At 45.8% G+C, this 17,869-nt stretch overlaps 1 protein-coding gene across 2 annotated transcripts in view; it reads left to right on the forward strand.

The window, feature by feature from the left end:
* Ets1 (ETS proto-oncogene 1, transcription factor) overlaps positions 1-17,869 on the forward strand; it is a 128,878-nt gene that overhangs the window by 52,667 nt on the left and 58,342 nt on the right. The window contains exon 1 of one of the 2 annotated variants that reach the window (XM_052756016.1): positions 11,255-11,675. The exons of the other annotated variant lie outside the window; for it this stretch is intronic. Within the exon in view, the coding sequence (XP_052611976.1) occupies positions 11,594-11,675 (82 nt within the window). The 5' untranslated portion in view covers positions 11,255-11,593. Of the gene's footprint in view, positions 1-11,254; positions 11,676-17,869 lie in introns of those variants that run through there. 2 annotated transcript variants of the gene reach the window in all.

Raw genomic sequence — 17,869 nt, forward strand, 5'->3', positions numbered from 1 at the left:
GGCGCCCTTCAGCCATTTGTCCTGGGTTTGAAACTTAACAAAGTAGGGAGACCCATGCTTATAAAATACCAGTTCTCTTTTCCCAGCATAAGGACTAACTGTAGTGATGTTGAATCAGTAGTAAAGTTTGAAATAGCCACCTCAGACCATATTCAACCTAAAATAGTTTCATTCATTCCTTAGTTATTTCCTTATTAAGTTATGCATTTTCCCAACCTTTATTAGGCATTTGCTATGTCCAAGTCATTGTGTTTTAAGCTGGAAATTAAAATTTGTGTCGAATGTGATTCCTTCAGTTGGGAGGGGCGGGGGCTCAGATTATCTTCAGTAAAGGTAACAATTGCTCCATCAGAAGCCTGCATGGACACATTTGAAGGCTGCCTGTCCTGAGATCCCAGAAAAGGAAACAACAAAGTGCATAAAAGTGTATAATCCTAGATTCCAAAAAGTCCAGGGTTGCTAGCTAGAGAGCACGGGAAAAGGGAAAAAGGGAGAAATGAGACGGAGCGGAAGACAGGGTGAAACTGGGCCTCGGCTTGGATCTGACCTGCCTGGCTGTAGGCAGTTTCAGAGTGCTTCGTTATTTCTACACGATGTTTAACAAGACCTGGTGGGAACATGCGTTTGTATCCCAGCTTTCCTGTGTATGTAAGGCCTTCCCTGGAAGGCTGTGCTTGCCTTTTACATAGGTTCGAGGCCTCCCAGCACAAAGGCACAGCCGCTAAAGGCTCCTTGAGTGCATCTCCCTTTGGCCCTGTCAAAGTCTTTCACCAATGCTTCACCCAGGTGGCTGAGATGTGGGTAGATGCTCCCCCGAAACCACAATGTACTAGAAACTTTTGCCTTCCTGAATAGGTTGTTTTCAAAAGAATGCCAGTTTGGTCTATGCTGTCAGGCTGGGAATGCTAGAGTGTGAGCTGTGAGCGATATGAATGAATTCTTTGGTATTGATAAGTGTGGCTTTTCTAGGGCTATAGCTACTTGGTCATGTGGGGGTTGGGGCTTCTGAGAAGCAGAAGATTGGATTGTCTATCTCTAGGCTCTTTGCAGAAGTTTCTGGCTGAGAGAAGCTAATCAGGAGACCTGCATGGGGAGAGAGGCGTGTTATTTAATTAGCTTTACAATGGGCTGACTTGAAGGCACGTGGTGGGTTTAATAGAGGGAGATAGATGTCCTTTTTTGCGGGGCTAATTGTTGGGAAAGAGCAGGGTCTTTGTTGAAGCCCAGCATGAGAGCTCTGATCTCTTGCAGCCTGGGGCTGCCCCTACTTATAATTTTAGACAGAGCTATTCACGGCTGCTCTGCAGAGAAAAGAAGAACAAGAAGTGTATTGTGTGTGCAGGATCAGTGCCCAAACCTCCCCAAAGTCACTGGAAAGAAAAAGAGAGGAAAGAAAAGGCAAGCCAGAGGACCCCGCCATGTGCCTTTTGGAGTGTTTCCCCGTCGTTTATTTACTGTGGCTTTTGGAGAGGGCAAAGCTACACGTTTACCAACTTGGAGCTAAGGTGGGATGAGTTAACCAAACACCCCCAGAAATACCAATTAACTCTGCTTTCCCAACAATAAGGCATTGGTCTTGCCAAGATGGAGTGGGCAAGTTAGATGATGATGCCAGTCCCGTACCGCCAGCTTTGTTGGCAAGGCGCCAGGCAGGGGTAGTGCCCAAATGCAAATTATGTAGCTGAAGCCCCCTCAATAGAAAATCTGTGTTGCTCGAGGGAGTTCTTGGAGCAGTGATGGTTCAGAATGGCAGCCCAAAGAGTAGAGTATCGTAACATTTCCTAAGATTCTTTGGGGTAACTAGTCTATACAGGTGACCAGCTCCAGCAAGTAAAATGTCATCTCGCATCCAGATGGCAAGTCCAGCTTTTAGGGTTGCTATATCAACCCATAATTCTGTCACCGACATGAGTTAGAGATGGGTTTTGATGAATTCCCGCACAAATGGGAAGTTGAATAAAAGGTGGGGCCAGCTGCTTTAAGAAAATACGGTGTCCTTCAAGTTGTACAAAATCATAGCATCAAATCTTCTACCCGAGAGAAGAGGACCCAGTTTTGGAGGAAGCTCGGAGGGTTATGAACTCGTTTTCGCTCTTGATTGGTAGGTCTGCCATGAGCATGTGACTAGAATTTCCTCGGCAGTGTCTCACATCTCCATAATGGGAATCGATCCCTTTTCATCTATGAGGGAATGGTATCAAGGATTTGTGTGATTTACTTGCTTAGCATTATCTTTATCCCTGTGTCTGATGTTAATGGCTCACACCAAGAGGGATGCCAGTGTCTAATCTGCTTGTGAAGAAAACAATGTTCAGTGGTTTGGATTAACATTCTTGAAAAGTTTGTGCTCACTACATCAAAAGTCACAAATCTGGTGTGGGTCGAGCCGAGTGGGGTGGGTTGGGTGGGGTGAGACAGGGTCTCAATGTAGCCCAAGCAGTCTTCAGACTTTCCATGTAACCCAGTGTCTTAGATTCTTTTCCTGTTTGTGTGATAAAGGCAACTTAAGGGTGCAAAGGTTTGCTTTTTTTTCTTCATAGTTCAAGGCATAGTTTGTCATGCTGGGCAAGGGAAGGCAGCGGGAAATTAAGTCAGCTGCTCACATGGCACCCACTGCTCAGGGAGCAGGGGTGAAGAATGCTTGCTGCAGCTCAGCTCCTATGCAGTCCAGGAACCCTGCCAGGGAATGGCACCACCTCCCGCCCACAGTGGATGGATTCTCCCATCCCTATGAATGAAATCTAGATGGTTTCCCAAAGGTGTGCTCAGAGGCCCATCTCCCTGGTAATTCTAGATTCTGTCTTGTTAACAATTAGCATTAACTGTTACACCAAAGGTGACTTCGAACCTCCCTACTCCATCTTTCAAATGTCAGTAGGTTTATACTGCCACTCTAGGATCAATTCTGATTTCTAAAGGTGGTAAGAGCAGCTAAGAGTCATTGAATACTCATTCTCCATCATACACAATATAAATAACGCACTCGACACCTTTGTATCATACGCAACTCTGAATGGAGTACTTTTCTCGTCTCCATTGACAGATGAAGGAATTGAGGATTTCTGCGGCCAAAAGACAAGTGGGTGGTAAGTGGCAGAGCTCATACCCCAGCTCTAGACTATACACTGCTGAGGCTCGTCACTTACCACTCTACTTCATTGCTTCCTAGGTGTTTTCGGAGTTTAATGGTATGTCCCACACAGGGAGGACAAAGCCTGAGAGTTGTGCTTGGCAAAAAGCTGCAAGTGTTCTTAGTGTTTGGAAGCAAGGGCACCTTTTGTAATAGCCTCCTTACCTCTACAACTCAGTTCAAAGAAAGTTCTCCAAGGGAGAAGCATTATTAACTCTAAAATAGAGGCATCTCTGTGAGCACTGGGTCTTTCCTGGATGTGGAAGAGTTGTTGCCACCCATCTGATCTCTCAGAGCTGTGGGATTCCCTGAGAAAAGAAAAGTCTACATTCTTTTTGATATTTTTCAAAAAATTCTCAACATTATTTAGAATTTTTAATTCCTGGAAAGGGATCTCTCCTGGGAACCTGCCGCATGAGAGCTGCCTGCCTTTTGTTCTTTCCTCCCAGTCAGCTGCCAGCTCCCCACCCAGCTGTGCTCCTCCCCCTTCCAATGGGTCCCTCGGGGTGCTTCCCACCCAAGGCCCTTTGTGAAGGAGTCTTTTGGGCTGGTTTCCCAATCTGGGAGAACACGTGTTTCAGATCACAGGCTTTTCGAAAAGCGGTTCCATTAAGAAGGGCCTTCTAGATGGTTTCTTCTCTATTCGCCACCTCCCCTCTCCTGAGTTATCATTTCAAGCCAGAAGCTCGTGAACACGTGTGGTTCACAGGCCCGAAGGGGTCCACGGCATCCTTGCATGTCATCCGTGTGGGCTTTCCTTCTTTCATTGTCGCTGTCTCCAAAGAGGAAGGAGTTTTAGTGTGTGGGAGCCGATCCCGCGAGGCGAGCGGAGTTTTAGTGCGTCATTGCCAATGCTCTCCACCTCGTTCCATCGAGAGGTTGAGGCATGGTGGGGAGGAAGCACAGCTGGTTCCTTGCAGATTAAACCGGACTTCACATCTCTCTTTGAGCCTGCAGAATGTAGCATTGAATGTGAACTGCAAGCCCAGAGAAGTAGGCAGATGCCTTCTTGAGGCTGACTTTCATCTGCCAGCCTTACAGGGGTGCCATATTTGCTGATACTTGCAGGGAGGGATGGCAAATATGAGTACGTACATTGTTATACTGGACACCCTAAAACTGTTTTTCCAGATTATGTCCCTGTGTGTTCATGGAACTTAGATTCTAGTCACGCTTTCCAGGAATGTACACACACGCGCGCGCGTGCACACACACACACACACACACACACACACACACACACACACAGAGCACCTAGATTTGAAGCAGCATGAGAATTCAGCAAGTGCTATGTGCTCTCATTCTTCTGTTATTAGTGTTGAGACCGATAAAGCTGGAATTCCTATTAATTCATTATGAAACCATAATGGGTCTTAAGGAAGGATGCTTAATGTAAGCAAAATATCTGTGGGTGACTGTAGGAATGTACTCAAAATGTGTTTACTGCTTAGTACCATGTTCCTAGTATGACTCATGTGAGTTTTTCAGTCCTGGAAAAAGCTGAAAACTAGTGAGCGTTTGTTTACCATCCCAGTCACAGCCCATGGATTTTTTTGGTTTTCATGGCTAGATTTTCTGTTATTACATCTTGATTATCCCACGCATAGATACAAAAGATGCAGCAAGTATGATTCTATCACCGCAAGAGACGTTAGGCACTTTTACGTGTCCCCGTGTGCTTGGCAGGCACCTGCAGCTCAGTGCTCAGTGGCTTCCCTGTCTTTTCCCTTCCGGTCCTGCCAACCCTCCCCACCATCATCTTCCCATTTGTACTCCCCACTCACCCATTCATTCCTCATCCCAGGGATACTGTATAGTAAACAGATTCATTTGAGAATGCAATGCTCCCTGTGAACTGTGTATTACTCTTTTCCTAAAGGCATAGCAACTTAAGTTCATTGCATGCATTTTTCTTTTCTCACAAACAACATGGACAGCAGCCGCTGTATCGCTGGCCTTTATGGTGGTCAGTGAAACGGAAGATTCAGTTTGAGAAAGGGCTTCTAAGCAGAGTCTGAGAAATGAGCAGCGTGCGGTGTAAAATGTTCAGACCAACAATAAAATACTTAGCTTGCCATGTGGTGAGCCAAAGGCTCTTCTCCACAAACAACTGCATGTGTGACTACATGGACGAAAAAGCAAATGAATATACTGATCTTGCCAACATTTTTAAGTGGCTGGCTGGACGCAAGGATAAGCAGAGCAAGCCGTATAAATTAGAATGAAATGTCGGAAGGATTTTTTTTTGGCTCGAAAAGGGTTGTTTAGTTCTTCAATGTAAACGTTGGGCAACTTGGTCTCATTTTCAGGCAAAACAAAACTAGTAAATGAGTTTTACTTTTTTTTTTCTGTAAGGATTAACATTTGAGACATTAAGAAGTTGCCTGTTCAATGAAATATGGTTATTTATTGAGCTCCAACTGTATTCAGCTCCATGCCATAGGGTATAATAAGCACAGAGGAGACAGACATGCATATTTCCACATACACCAAGCAAGCACTCAGGCTGCTGAAGGCAGGAAGGATGGCTGCTGGGGAGGAGAAAGGGCTTCTAAGAAGGAAACCCTTTCTTATGGCGAGTATCCTTGAGAGAAAAGGAACCCTGAGAAATATCCCGTACATATGAGCATGACCAGCCCTGCCATTCTCCGTGACCCCCTACGATCCTGCCACCTGAATGCTACCCTGAGTCCCTGTGGCTTTTTGGGCATAAGGCTCCCTCTCAGGGCTCCCTCTCCTCGTTCCATGGCTGTTGGCCATGTGAGATGCTTAAGTTGGCTTCCTGAACATCCTGGATTCATCATTTCAGGTCCTAATTTCATCATAGACTCTTGGGGACTCAAGACCCAGAAAAAGGAGGACAGAAAAGCACCGTGACTCTGACTTCCCTCCTGCCCTCCATTGTTTCCAGAGGAGACCCCTTCTATTTCTTCACTATCTCCCCTGGCAGGGCTGTTTCTTCTAGCACTATCTGCTTCCTTTGTTTGACTCCCAACTCTAAAAACAGAACGGATAAATAAATCCATCACTTCATCTCTGCTCCTTCATCTCCAGAGAGGTACATGTAAGTCCTTCCGGTGGACTGACTTCGAGTTTAAAAACTGAAAGTGAGCTGGGGGAGGGGGAAAGATTTCACAGTGGAATTATTTGAATGTCAAATTCGAGCCATGCCTACAGAAAAGTCGGTCTTGACGTTGGGCATTGTCTTTATAACCTAAAAGAAAACCTGGGTAAGATCAGGGAAAGGTTGCACTTTCTGCCAGAATGAAAGCACCTGGAGCCCCAGGGATAGGATGGAATCCTGTTGCCATGGGGTAAAAACCTGTTGCTAGGGGCTTCCATCGTGTTATTCAAGAACGCGGTTCTCCTGTCGTCTGTGCCAATGCCCTCATCCCTCCATTTCTTCTAGTCCAATTTAGAACAACTTAAACTTGAGATCCAAATTATAAGATTCCTTCAGGCTTATAGGGCAGTCACATTCTACATTCTCCTGGTCCAGAAAACAACAGCAGTCCTGAGAAAGACATTCAGTGAGATTAAGGAGAAACACAGTGACCCTGGGTGTGAAGAAGGCCCCCCAGCTCTGTCGTTTTGATTGGCAGCTCCTCTCCTTTTTCTGTCTGTGCCAAGTCTGATTTGCTGTGAGAAGAATACGTGATGTCTAAACTGATGGATTCTAACATGTTGCTTGGTCTGTGGATTAGGCCAATCCATCCCACATTGTTGGGGCTGCAGATGCAGTTGAATGGCTCATAATTATAGCCTAAGAGACTGCAGACAGCAATAGAGCCAAGCCAGACCCCCTTTCTCCTCATAGCCCATGCCAAGCTGTCTCCCACAGGGAATGAGGGTGCTTACTCTGCAATGTACATGCCCAATACAGCACAGCATCTTCCTGGATTTCTGGAAACAGTGCCTGGTCACCTACCTGTCCGGATGCACATGGGACTGGGCTTTGTGTGGTATGGGCAAGCTCATTTTTCTGCCCCGCTGACTAGGAGGGCTGCACTTGGAAGTCACTAACAGCCTCCTGTCTCGGACCATGTGGTGATGCAGGTCTAAGGTTTTGCCTCCAGTATGATCTAGAAGAGTACCTTTCCACTCACTTGCAGAACAAATCCAAATACACAGTTTTTCTTCCTCACTCAGCGCTGGAAATTCTCAAGCAAGGCTAGGTAATTCTCTGTTCAAGAACCATGGAAGGGGATTAGATTTTAAAATTCAACACGATAGCTGTCTGAACTCTCTCTGGCAACAGTTCAGTTGACTGAGGGTCTAAGCTACTCCACAGAGATGTCCAAAGAGAAAGATTTAAAGTGATTTCTCACATATTCTCCCTTACTCCAGACCCTGAAGACAATGATAATTATTTTAAGTTAATTGAACACTTTCCTACTCTAGATATTCTGCTAAAGCTTTGCACACGTGGCCTCATTTAATCATACAGACAGTCTTAAAATGTGGGTGCTATTATTTTCCCTGCTTCAAACATCCAGAACCTGAGTTTCAGGGCTAAGTGATTTACCTGTGATAATTTAGCAGGTTAAGTTGGTTGAGTTAAAAATCTGAATCTCACTTCTGAATCCATACTGCTCACTATCTCTGTTTATTACAGAGTTTTCTGGGCCGAATAGGCCCTCAAGTCTTCCCCACCCTCCTCCCCCTTTCCCCTGAGCAACTGCAGCTCTGTTACGGTCCATTGTTTATTGTACTCCTCGAACAATAGCTAATGAGTCTGTATTACATGCTAGGAAGATCCAGGGGTGGTTTTATTCCCTGAAGCACAGATGAGGTTGTGACACTACAAAAGGTTAAGTGGCTTTGGTAAGGTCACAGAGCCAGCCTGCAGTCAGCCACACCACCTTCTGAGTCCCTGGCTTAGTTCCTAAACTGACCCTAAGGCCTTTTGGAACTACAGTTTAATTAACAGTTATTTTAATTTCCTCCCTATCTCCAAGTCTCCATTTTATTGCTGATTAATAGTAGATATTGAAGCCCTGGGCCTTTCTTTTTTTCCCTTACCCCGTGCTTTGCACTAAATAGAAACTGACTGGTACAGAGCGAAGTTTCTGACGTGTTTTTCAGGGTATGACAGGGCCTGTTGGCTTTTCTCAGACTGAGAGGAGACCACAAGTGCAGCTTAGACAGGTTGCTAACTGAGAGCCTGAGAGCTTGTTTAAAAAAAAAAAAAAATCTTCCATTTATACCAGTAAGTCAGCATCTGTGAGTCATGAACTCGCTTGGGATCAGTCGTTAGTGGTCTGAATGTTTTTTGTGCTCCCTTCAGTGAGGCCTATTTTTAAAGGTTCAGAATGTAGAGAATTCTAGCAGATTTCTGCAGAGGAAGGTTATAGCTTCCAAAATTCTTTGAAATTAAATGCATTTTTATATACTTACTGAGTTTGGAGCAGGACTGAGGGAAGAACAAGGGGAAATTATTATTTTTTTTTGTTATATGCTCCTGTGGTGAGGAGATTCCTGTATAAAGGTGACTTCTGTCTCGATGCCATTCATGCCTTTTTGGACTTGATAGCCCTATTCTCCAGAGTTCCAATCCTTGATCAGATGTAATTAGCTAGGGTCTAAGGACTTTTAAAGATACAAATCTGTTTTCTCCCCAGTAGGAAGCCAACCTTAAAAAACACATTACTTACCGGCCCCCCAAGTGCCTTAAAAACTATCAGTCTTGAAATAGTGTGCTCAGGTATAAGAAAGCAGAACTTGTATGTGGCTGGTCGGTAAACTGAAACACTTGTGAACCGAAGTGGGCAAAGTCGGGGTAGAGTTCTATTTTACCATAGGGAACAAAGGGCAGCTCCCAGGGCAGTTACTGACACCTTCTAGGTCATTTTTACAAGCGGTGGTAAAGCAGAAGCCCCGAGTGACCAGAACGCTGATAGTTCTTCACTCAACAAGTATTTTTTGAATGTCTGTGATGCCCTAGGCTTGGGGCAAAGGATATGTTTTTTGATAAGTAAACTGCAGTAATGTTTTTTTAAACTCCGAAGAATGTTTTGGAAAATCTACCTGTGTTATAAAGAGAATACAAATTCCATTTGTCAAACATTAATTAAGCGAGCTACTGTCCTGGTTGGATTACTACTGTCCCAAAGATGTAAAAATATCTTAACTGGCTCCCTCTCAGTGCTTCTCACCCTCCGGGAAGTTTCAACCCGGTCCAGGGCTCTTCACAGGACCTCTGATGTTGCCAGCATTTGCCCTCAGTATCATCCCCAACCCACCCACTTTATGATGTGGACACTTGTGCCTCTGCACTTGGGGTTAGGAACAGGAAGATCAACAAACTGATGGGCTCTGTGGAAGGGTTACAAGGAACACATCCCCTCACTGCCGCCAGGGGAGAAACTGTTTACAGCTGCATCTCGGTGGGCTTAAGTGTCTGACATGCATGTGTGTAAGCAGTAGTGTAACTAGACACTAGTTTAGTGAAGGACAAGACCTAGGGGAGGGGAGAGGAAGGAGTGATTCCGAGAAAGGTGCTTTTGCAAACAGAGTAAAACTCTCCGGCATTTTCATTAAGATTGAAGCAACAAATGAAATCCCCCAGAGGAACTATTCATTTGTTCAGTTCTGCAGATGTCATAGTAAGGCAGGATCAGTTCAAGATTCTTTGCCTTGCTGCTTATTTGGGTGTGTGAATGTACAATTCATTCTTCAGCTGGCTCCCTCAGCTTTTCCCAGGATCCGAAGGGTCTGTTCTTGTCATCTGGAGGCCAGTATTGTTTTCTCATACCTTGCAGAAACACAGCTGGACTGCAACAGTCTTTGTTCTTTCAAAAAAAAAAAAACATGAGGATTATCACATACACATATTTTTCTCTGGTGACCAAAGAAGGGTGGAGCCTGGAGGTTGGACCAGGACCCAGAGATTGACACTCTATTGCTATTTTTTCCCCTGATTTGCTTTGGGAACCCTGTATACTGCTGAAGCCCCAAGGGGGCAAAACAAACAAACAAACAAACAACAAAACAAAAAAACATGCTTAGATAAAAGTTAGCAGGTGTGAAGTTTCCAAGATCAGAAGTCACAGTTGCAGGCAAGTGGTGGGAGTTCATCACATGCTTAGAAATCAGGAAACAGTACTAAGAATAGCTTTCCCTGAGGTTGCTCAGGAAGATTTATGTTGTCTTTTAATCAAAGGTAGATGTCAATGCCTTGCTCCAGCTAAACATGCACTACCATGTCCTGGATGATTTGGTAATGAGTACCACCTATCTTGATGTATGATAGCTAATTATCAGTAGCAAATTATGGATTATCCTGGCTTGTCTTTTTATCTGGAGTGTTGGGAGTTCCCAAATATGACAAGGATGTGCACTGTGAGATGCTGTGGGCTAGTGATGAACCCTAGAGATTCACACCAAAATGCTGGTGGATGTTGTGATGTAGAAAAGGATGTTGGATTTTTCTAATTAGAGCAGAGTTTGAAAGACAAAGCGTCGGCCAATGGTGACACAGTTAGAGAAATAGAATGATTAGGACTTCGGTTATGGGTTCTGGACTCCCTGGATAATCCAGGAGTTTGGGGGCTTGAGTTTTGGGGTGGGTCTCTGATAGGTTTGGTTCTGAGTTAGTGAAACTGATTAAGGTTTCTGTTCACCAACGCTGCCCTTGTCACTAAACCATTCCAAGGGTGGGATTCTGAGTCATGTTGCGACTGGAGCCCTCCCAGAACACCCGCTGTGGAATCCCCCGCACGCGCCCCTCGGTGCGCACCCAAGCAAGCCTCACGTCCTGTGTGTCATTCAAGCTTTGTGAATGAATGATGTTACACGCACTTGGAAAACTATGCTGCTACCGGAGCGGGCCGCAGCGGTGATCAAGCCCTCAAGAATGCGTGCAGAATCAGACGGACTTTCCCCGAGACCGTGGCAGCAGCCCCTGCACGCCAGCGACCCGCGCCAGCCTTCCTCGCCAGCGGTGGCCCGAGGCCCTCGCCCTGCGTGCGGAGGAGCTGGGGCTGCGCTGCGGGGCCCGGCGCGCCCGCCCTTCCTTTCGCTTTTGGGAGACGGGCGGTGATTGGCTGCGGGCGATAGGCCCCGCCCCCGCCGGCCCGCCCCCGCCGGCCCGCGGAGTGGGCAGTGCAGACGCTGGGACCCTGGGCCTGGGCTCGGGTGAGGAACGCCCTAAAGCGGAGGCGAGCTGCACAGCGCCAGCGCCGGCCAGCCGTGCAAGCGCCCGGGACCGAGGAGCAAGCGGGCGAGGCGCGGGCGAGGCTGGGACCCGAGCGCGCTCTCTGCTCCGCCAAGTGCCAACTTTGCGCGGACCGGCTGGGTGCGCACCTTCCCGCAGGGCAGTCCGCGGGAATTTGAGATTTTTAGGGAAGAAAGTCGGCTTCGCCCTGTCCCCTTGCCCCGGGTTCAGAATCCCCATTAAAAAGCAAAACAACAGTTACAACAAACTTGCTCTCATCCCGCCGGGCCCCCACAACTCCCGGCACCATGAAGGCGGCCGTCGATCTCAAGCCGACTCTCACCATCATCAAGACAGAAAAAGTGGATCTGGAGCTTTTCCCCTCCCCGGGTGAGTGGCGACAGCGTGGCCCCCACCCCAGCTCTGGGTCCCCTCCACTTCCACTCTGGGGTACGCTGCTCCCTCAGGAGCCAAGGATGCGGAGGCCAGGAGGACTGTTGGTGGCCTGAGACCCGTGTGTGTGTGTGTGTGTGTGTGTGTGTGTGTGTGTGTGTGTGTGTGTTTATTTTCACAGCTGCTTTTTTTGTGACTAATGGGAAAAAGCTTATAGAATTTCCAGCGCCCTAATTCCGGTGTTAAAATTTTCCCACGTAAGTGAGAACCTTCTGGTAGTGTTCATTCACGTTAGCAAGGGGGCCCGACACTGCCTCTCGTGTCACCCCCTAACTCTGTGTCTCCCCAGAATTGGAGCTTGATGGGAGGGCCCTGCGGAGTGCTGAAAGGGTATCTGGCTAACTGCCTGGCCCTGGAGCACATTTCCAGCACTCTTGCATCCTGAGCTCCCCAGTCACACGTCCCGTAGAGTCTCCTCTTTTCTGGGTTGAGGAGGTCGTGGGAGGAGAAATGAAATTCATCTGTTTAGCTCTGAGAAAGTCCGATTCCCTCCTGTTCATGCAGGTTACTAACTTTACTGGCTTTCTATTCTGCCATGTTTTGTTCTCTGGTACCAAAGGTCCTAGGAGAAGGAAAGCATCCCAACACCAGATGTGACTTAGTGTCGTTGGTTCATGGTTTCCATTTAGCCGGCTTAAAGGATTTAAAGAAGAGAGGGATAGTAAAGACACCAAATTTTGTCTTAGAAGGAAATTTTGGCGCTCAACAGATGGAGTCAACTCTTCAGGATTCCTGAAGCTAGCACAGTTTGAGAGGGAGTTTGCCTGCTTTTAGGCTAGGGAGCCTACAGCTGGCCTCAGAGAAGAGTGACTTCAGAGGCGAAAGGGTAGAGACGGATACAGGGAGAAGGTGATGCATTTTGGGAACTAATCAGCTGTCACAACACACACCTCTATTGGGTCTAATTATCAGGAGGTTTAGTTGCTGCCCCCAACCTTTGTCTCTTCCATAATGAACGGCATATGTTAACCCTTTCCTTAAACTTTCAATACAAGCCAGGATGAGGTTTTGACATTCTGACGTGCTTCCAAATGTTAATAAGGACATTTGGGTCCCCTCCCCTCCAGAGAGTCTTCTGACATTCAGTGCGCTGTACAAAAGCTGGGCTTGTGTCTTGTCACAGTGTGATGACAGTCAGAGCCATGCTGAGGCCTCTCCTAGAACTGTGGAGACTTCTCCGGCACTTAGAGCTACAGGTAGAAACGATGCTGTGAAGGCTGTGTTTGAGTGTTCAAGGGAGCCAGAAGTTCTCAGTGTTACGATTGATTGAATCCATATATAGCAGAAGAGAAAGGATAGTTCCCAGCGAAGATATAAACTCAACTAATAGGTCCTTTCCTTAAGAATGGCTTGTTTATATGTGCTGTGTGTGTTTATGGGGGAGAGACAGATGTGGGCATCTGGGAAACATCATGTGTATTATGTCAGCTCACATACCTACAGTGGGACTTCCCTGCGGGCAGTGAATAGGGGCCCCATGCAGCACATGTTTCAGATCATAGCAAACAGCTGGAGCATGATTTTTTTTTGTAATTTAATATTAAATATTTGATGTTTTAAAGCATTTGATGCTATTACTTCAGTTATTGATAAAAATAAAATGTAGGCAAGTAACTTTATTGAGCTGTCCCGCCAGTAAAATGGATCTGGGCAGGCCTGATATTGCAGTCAGTATTCATGAGACGAAGTACCTTTACACTGGCTTTTTTGACCAGAAAAGGTGTTCCAGGAATGCAAGTTGGAAGTGAACCTGGGCTACACAGTGCATTTAAGACCAGTTTGAGCAATATAGTGAAATTCGTTCTCAAAATAAAAAAAAAAAGCTTCCAAGCCAATGACCAGGTTTTATAAATGACCTTCAGTGCAACAAAGCAACAAAATTTCATTTGGTCTGCGAAATGAGGAGTCTTCTGCCATTTACTATGATGAGATTTTTTTTCCCCTGGTACTTTCTTAGAGAAAATGAAGAACAGGGATTTGTTGATCATTATAATTATTTTTTTTAGCAAGTTTTTTTTTCTGGGTTGTATTTACATTTATGTAAATATTATGTCCATACCTCAGATGGGGAACTAGAGGCAAAAAAATGTTAAGACACTTAGGCAAAATTCTCCATAGAGCCAGTGGCTGACGAGAGATGGCTGATGAGAGATGATTCCCTGTTTCTAACTTGTCGGTGTTCATACAGTGAGTAATACTCCAAGTTACCTTTGGAAGCTCAGCAGAGAAACACCAATGGAGACTTACATTTTCAGGTGGAAAGATGGAAGAAACCCTGGCCAGGACTGCTGGCTCTCACCAATGGAAGGATAAGATGTTAGGTACAGCTTCACCTGGACCATCAAACTCTATAGGACACCCGTGTCTAAGCTGCATGACTTTGCATCCATTGTTGTGACTTTAGTGTTTACCATGGGGTTTTTTTGTTTGTTTGTTTTTCCCATTGTATTGCTCAGTTTCTTGTGTGCGGAGACAACTGGTGTGGAGTGTGATGTTACCTCAGATTTAAACCAGAACTTCCTTTCTGCCCCCTCCACAGATTCCTAGATTCTAAGAGATACAGTGGGAAGTCTGAGGGTCCAAATCGGAGCCAGAAGAACTGGAACCTTTGTCAGCCTGTCTGTGGTCAGGACTTGACCAAGAACCTTTATTCACTTTGGTTTTATATTGAGGGCTGACAGGATTTGGACTGCATCAAGTGGCAAATTAATATATACTTTCAAATAACACTGGCATTCAGTTTCCCCTGTAAGTGTCAAGTGGGGCATACTATTTCATTGTACACTTCTCTCAGGCCACATGTAGGTTTAAACCAAAGGTAGCATTAACTTGTTCCCGGTTCCTTTCTGAGCAGGGGATGAGGCTGTGCAGGCAGGGTGTGGGAGCAAATGCTACTCCATTATTCGCCTCCCTCCCATTCCACTCCACCTCCATGGTGAGGTGAAGACAGCGGCCATAGAGGAACAGTTTTCATCCTGGCCGTTTGCCCGTTTATGAGACTTAAAAGGTTCAGTCCTTACTTCCATTTCACATTGACAGAGGATGTCATCTCCTGGGGACTGTTGTCCTTCAAGATAGGAGGAAGCACTGTCCTTTCTTAGTTTGAACAGTCTTTGTGTCCCTGTAAGCGAGAAGAAAGGGGAGAGCTGCCCGGCTGCTGGGATCACTTGCTCACCGTGTTTCTAGATCCCCTCTTACCACACTCTGGTAGTGACTAAATAGCCCAGTGGTTTAGACAGGGACTATGGAGCCAGCTTGTCTGGGTGTGAATCCCCAGTTAGGAGCTGTGTGACTCTGGGCAGACTACTTAATCTCCCTGTGTTCCAGCTCCTGTATGTATGAAATGGGTGTAATAATCCTTGGATGAAGATGAAACCCGAATATGTGGAAAATCTTAACTCAGTGCCGAACCGGTAACAGAGTCTGTTGAGCAGTTAATGAAAAAGCAAGTCAACAAAGACCTGGATTCGTGTAGAACTTTCAGAAGACCTTGGAAGGTTTGGTAGGGAATCTGGAGGCTGGTTTATATATGTGCCCCAAATCTACCACTTGGGGAAGAAAGTAGAGCAGAGAAAAAGATCTCCTGGCCTGAAATCTCACATGCGTGGGCTGTATTCTGAGTTCTAGACAGCAAGGTTGGTGAGCAGTTCACTTTCAGAGTGTCTGGGAGGCCCGACTGTCACTGTGCAAGGTCTAAAGGGTGGTATATTCCTTTGGGTCATGGAGCCTGTCAGTGATACCTCAGAGCAGGAAATCTACCAAGTCCAAGGACATTGGGGACATTGCAGAGTTGGAGGAAAAGTAAAAGTTTTTTTGCATCTTGCTGGGTTGAGAAATGCGTCTTGTCCAGTTATTATAAAGCATCTCACATTTTATTTATTTACTTGGTTGGCAGAGCTTACATTCCAGGCATTTTTGCTTGGTTTGTGTTGCTGTATTTTTTTTTTTTTTTTTTTTTTTTGTCCATGTAGCATTTTCCCTCCTCTTAAAGAGGCCAGACCACCCTGTAGGGACATCTTCTCTCTCTAAGAGACAAAGCAGCCGTGATCAACTTCCTCAAACCCAGCTTGCTCAGGGCCCCACCACAGTTTCTGCAAAAGCAAGAGTGGGTTAGTGGCTGCCAGGATTTTCCAGGAAAGGATCTCCCTGTTTCAGAATATGGTGGCTCATTCCCATTGGCGCACGTGACAGCGTAATTATAGACGGGATGAAAACTGTAGCTGTGACGGCATTCCAGGAGCTTATGCTGATGGTAGATTCTTGTTAGCTAACTGTTGTAGGGAGTTTGTGAAATGTGTATCGAGTGTGCTTTGTCTGTCTACAGCATTCACACACTGAAGCACTTGAGTCACGCTCACTCCAGGGGAAATATTATTTATTCCATTATTTTTCAGATGGAGAAAGTGATGTTCATAGAAGCACATGCATTTTCTAAGGCCACACTTTAGAAACTTAGACACTGGTGAGATGTCGCAGGCTTTTTGTACCTGAAGCAAAAAAAACACATTGTGTTATTTTCGTCAACTCTGGAAATTAAACCATAGAAGGCAGGGCTGGCTGATGCTTTGGAGGTTCGGGGAGTACAGGGGTTCCCTGCCATCCCTGAAAGACTCCTCTGAGTTGAAATGTCACCTGAGTGCCCTGGACAGCTTGGTGAAAGTGCGTCCTCAGGCATGGCCATCCAGATGTGTATCCTATGGAAGAAGCTTGCAGGTTCCAGTCACTTTGACCTCAGAAGGTGAAGGAGAACCAGGATTCTGTGTTTCAGTGATTTTCAGGCAGTCTAACCTTGGTTTCTGATGGGACCATCAAGCCCCGACCCTCTAGCTTCTGCCATTTTATCCCCTTCGTCACTGGTGCTGCCGTGAATTCCATTGTTTCCAGTCTAGATGATGAAAGGTGTTGACTGGCAGATGGAAGGCAGTGGAAGTTGAATTTTCTACTTTGTAAGGAGGGTGGGGATAATTTCCTTCGTTCTCTATACAACAAGTAACTTCTATCTTTCCCCTTAAAAGTTATTTATTTTTGACTAGTTTCTGTGTCAGGGCATACTGTTCAGAGTGGCTATGGGGGAAGACAGGTCAGCCCCATCAGCACGGAGCTCATTGAGAGACAGACTAGTTCTTCATCCCTGGTCAGGGTATTGATTCCTTTACCTTTGCGTACGGGGAGTGTTTCTCCAAATACTTAGCATCCTTAGGCCATGCAGCCGTCACAAAGAGGAGCTTGTATGTGAATAGACAGAGCCTTGCTTTATTTATTAGTTTCATAATGATATATTCTCTGCTCAGATGGAATCTCAAGTAGCATTTGCCTCTGTTTGCAGAATTTTAGTCCTGCCTTTTGCTTATAGCTGTTATACTGTGCTTAATTCAGGATTAGAAAGGCCAGAGCAGTTTCAAATCTGTCGTTTTTTACTCACGGTCTTCTGTAGCTACTTCTCTCTTTAGATGGACAGAGGGTACCTGTTTACAAAGTTCCAGTAAATGTTTCCTGAATTGCACCAATAAGCTGTTTCCACCTGACTACATTTCTGAAGCCTGTGTCTGTCTGAGTTACCTTTTCTTGTACCCAACTAGTCTGTGGTCCTTATGCAGAAGGGAACTGATCTGTATATAGGGTTGTAGTAGGCCTGACATCAAGGGCATGCAGAGACCCGTGATACAGTTAACACGCGGCAGTACAAGTCTGAAGTATTTTCTGACCATCTTGTTGCCAGGTCCTTCCCAGCAGCTCCTGTTTGTGTTCAAGCCCATCACTCGATACCCTAGATGTGGTAGGCTTTTGTTTGTTTGTTTTGTTTTTTTTTTCTCCGTATACTATTCAATACCGCCTCTTTTTGGAGCTTTCTGTTCTGTTTCAGGGAGAGGTAAATTGGCCCTCACAGTCACAGTGTTATTAGATCTAGTTAGCACTGGGGATCTTCAGGCAGTTGGATTTGAGATCCTGGAACAGTATAGACAGGAGGATCATATAACTAACCACCCAAATGACACTTTTGAAGGTGTGTGTCTCAGTAATACTCACAAAAGAATGATAAAACTCAAAGTAGGACCTTCCCATCAGAAGAGGCTCTCCAAACTTAGGCACTAAATTTAGACCAGACTGTTCTCTAGAATATTCTCTGTCAA

The sequence above is a fragment of the Peromyscus californicus genome, unplaced genomic scaffold, assembly GCF_007827085.1.
Source record: "Peromyscus californicus insignis strain IS unplaced genomic scaffold, ASM782708v3 Scaffold_11__1_contigs__length_118956290, whole genome shotgun sequence".
Taxonomy (NCBI): domain Eukaryota; kingdom Metazoa; phylum Chordata; class Mammalia; order Rodentia; family Cricetidae; genus Peromyscus; species Peromyscus californicus.